General features: G+C 31.7%; 1 protein-coding gene across 1 annotated transcript; it reads left to right on the top strand.

The window, feature by feature from the left end:
- Positions 1-1,301: 1,301 nt before the first annotated feature.
- On the top strand, positions 1,302-1,850 carry LOC107063414 (beta-D-glucosyl crocetin beta-1,6-glucosyltransferase-like; the record flags this gene model as incomplete). Its single annotated transcript, XM_015315273.1, has 1 exon — positions 1,302-1,850. A coding segment is annotated over exon 1 (549 nt), but the record flags the coding sequence as incomplete, so codon positions are not given.
- Positions 1,851-1,873: the final 23 nt, after the last annotated feature.

The following is a 1,873-nucleotide window of genomic DNA, read 5'->3' as shown; positions in this document are numbered from 1 at the left end:
ATGTATACCAATTTATATACAAATGTATACCAATCTATTTGATGCATACATATCAATGAATACCAATGCGTATACAAATTTGTTAAGTGAATATGGATTGAGTTTTTCATCATAACTTCTAGCAAATAGTTGGGGAAAATAATTTTCATATGGTGGACTTTAGGAATATCCATAGTCTTAATTAAATATTTTTTGCTAATTTTAAGGAGAGAGATAACTCTAAATAATTTTTTTGCTAATTTTAAGGGGAAATAATTGGAGGTTAGAAGAGCTAGATATCATACTCCCCCTCTGTCAACTTTTAATTGTCATGTTGTCCTTTTCTAAAGTCAATTTGACTAATTTTCAAAGTTAAATTAGATTACATTAATTTGATATTTTAAACAAAAAAAATTGAATATTCAAAAACTATATGAAAAGTACTATAAATTGCAATTTTTTGCATATCAATATGATAAAAAAAATACATTCTAAAATGTTAGTCAAAGTTTTTTATAGTTTGACTCTAAAAAAACGAAATCATGACAACTAAAAGTGGACCAAGACTGTATTAAATATCTTTTACTCAAAATTAATTTGAAGAGAAATGTGAGTTAATAAGAATTTCCTCTCCTATTTTTGTGCAAAATATACTTTGGCTAGTAACTATAAAATAAAATAAAAACACACCATAAAATGATAGTCAAAGTTTTTATAGTTTGACTTTAAAAGAAGGAAACCATGACAACTAAAAGTGGACCAAGACAATATTAAATATCTTTTACTCAAAAATAATTTGAAGAGATATGTGAGTTAATAAGAATTTCCTCCCAAAATATACTTTGACTAATAGCTATAAATTACTTTTGAATTCTATTTGCTAAATAATTATTTGGCAAATATATATCAATTCAATCTATGGATTGCATATACAAGTCAAATCCTTGTTAAATACTTTTAGACTTGTGTTTTGTCCTCTAACTCTCATTTCACTCTATATATAGTAGAATTCACAAATCAACTTCTTTCAAGATTTTGATCATGGCTACTTTGAGGGTACTCATGTTTCCATGGTTGGCTTATGGACACATTTCTCCATTTCTAAACATAGCCAAGCAACTCGCAGACAGAGGATTCTTGATTTACCTCTGTTCTACGCTAATCAATCTCGAATCCATCATCAAGAAAATCCCTGAAAAATACTCTGAATCAATTCATTTTGTCGAACTTCACTTACCTGAATTGCCTGAACTTCCTCCTCATTACCATACTACCAATGGTCTCCCACCCATCTCAATCACACCCTTCATAAGGCCCTGAAAATGTCCAAACCAAACTTCTCCAAAATCTTGCAAAATCTGAAACCTGATTTGGTGATTTACGACATATTGCAGTCGTGGGCTGAACATGTTGTAAATGAACACAACATTCCAGCAGTCAAGATCCTAACTTCGGGTGCAGCTCTGTTTTCGTATTTTTTCAACTTTCTAAAGAATCCAGGGGTTGAATTCTATTTCCCTGCTATTTATCTCCCGAAAGTTGAGCAAGTAAAGATGAGAGAAATGTTCGAGAAAGAACCTAATGAAGAGGATCGTCTAGCTGAGGGAAATATGCAAATCATGTTGATGTGTACGTCTAGAACTATCGAGGCCAAATACTTAGATTATTGCACTGAATTGAGCAATTGGAAAGTTATTCCAGTTGGTCCACCATTCCAAGATTCGATCACTAATGATGCTGACGACATGGAGCTCATGGATTGGTTAGGAACAAAAGATGAGAATTCAACTGTTTTTGTCTGCTTTGGAAGTGAGTATTTCTTGTCAAGAGAAGATATGGAAGAAGTAGATTTCGGGCTGGAGTTAAGCAATGTTAATTTCATATGGGTTGCAAG

Source organism: Solanum tuberosum, unplaced genomic scaffold, assembly GCF_000226075.1.
Source record: "Solanum tuberosum cultivar DM 1-3 516 R44 unplaced genomic scaffold, SolTub_3.0 scf00354, whole genome shotgun sequence".
NCBI classification, from domain to species: Eukaryota; Viridiplantae; Streptophyta; class Magnoliopsida; order Solanales; family Solanaceae; genus Solanum; species Solanum tuberosum.
The sequence above is the reverse complement of the archived record's forward strand: the minus strand, read 5'-3'. Positions and strand labels throughout refer to the sequence as shown.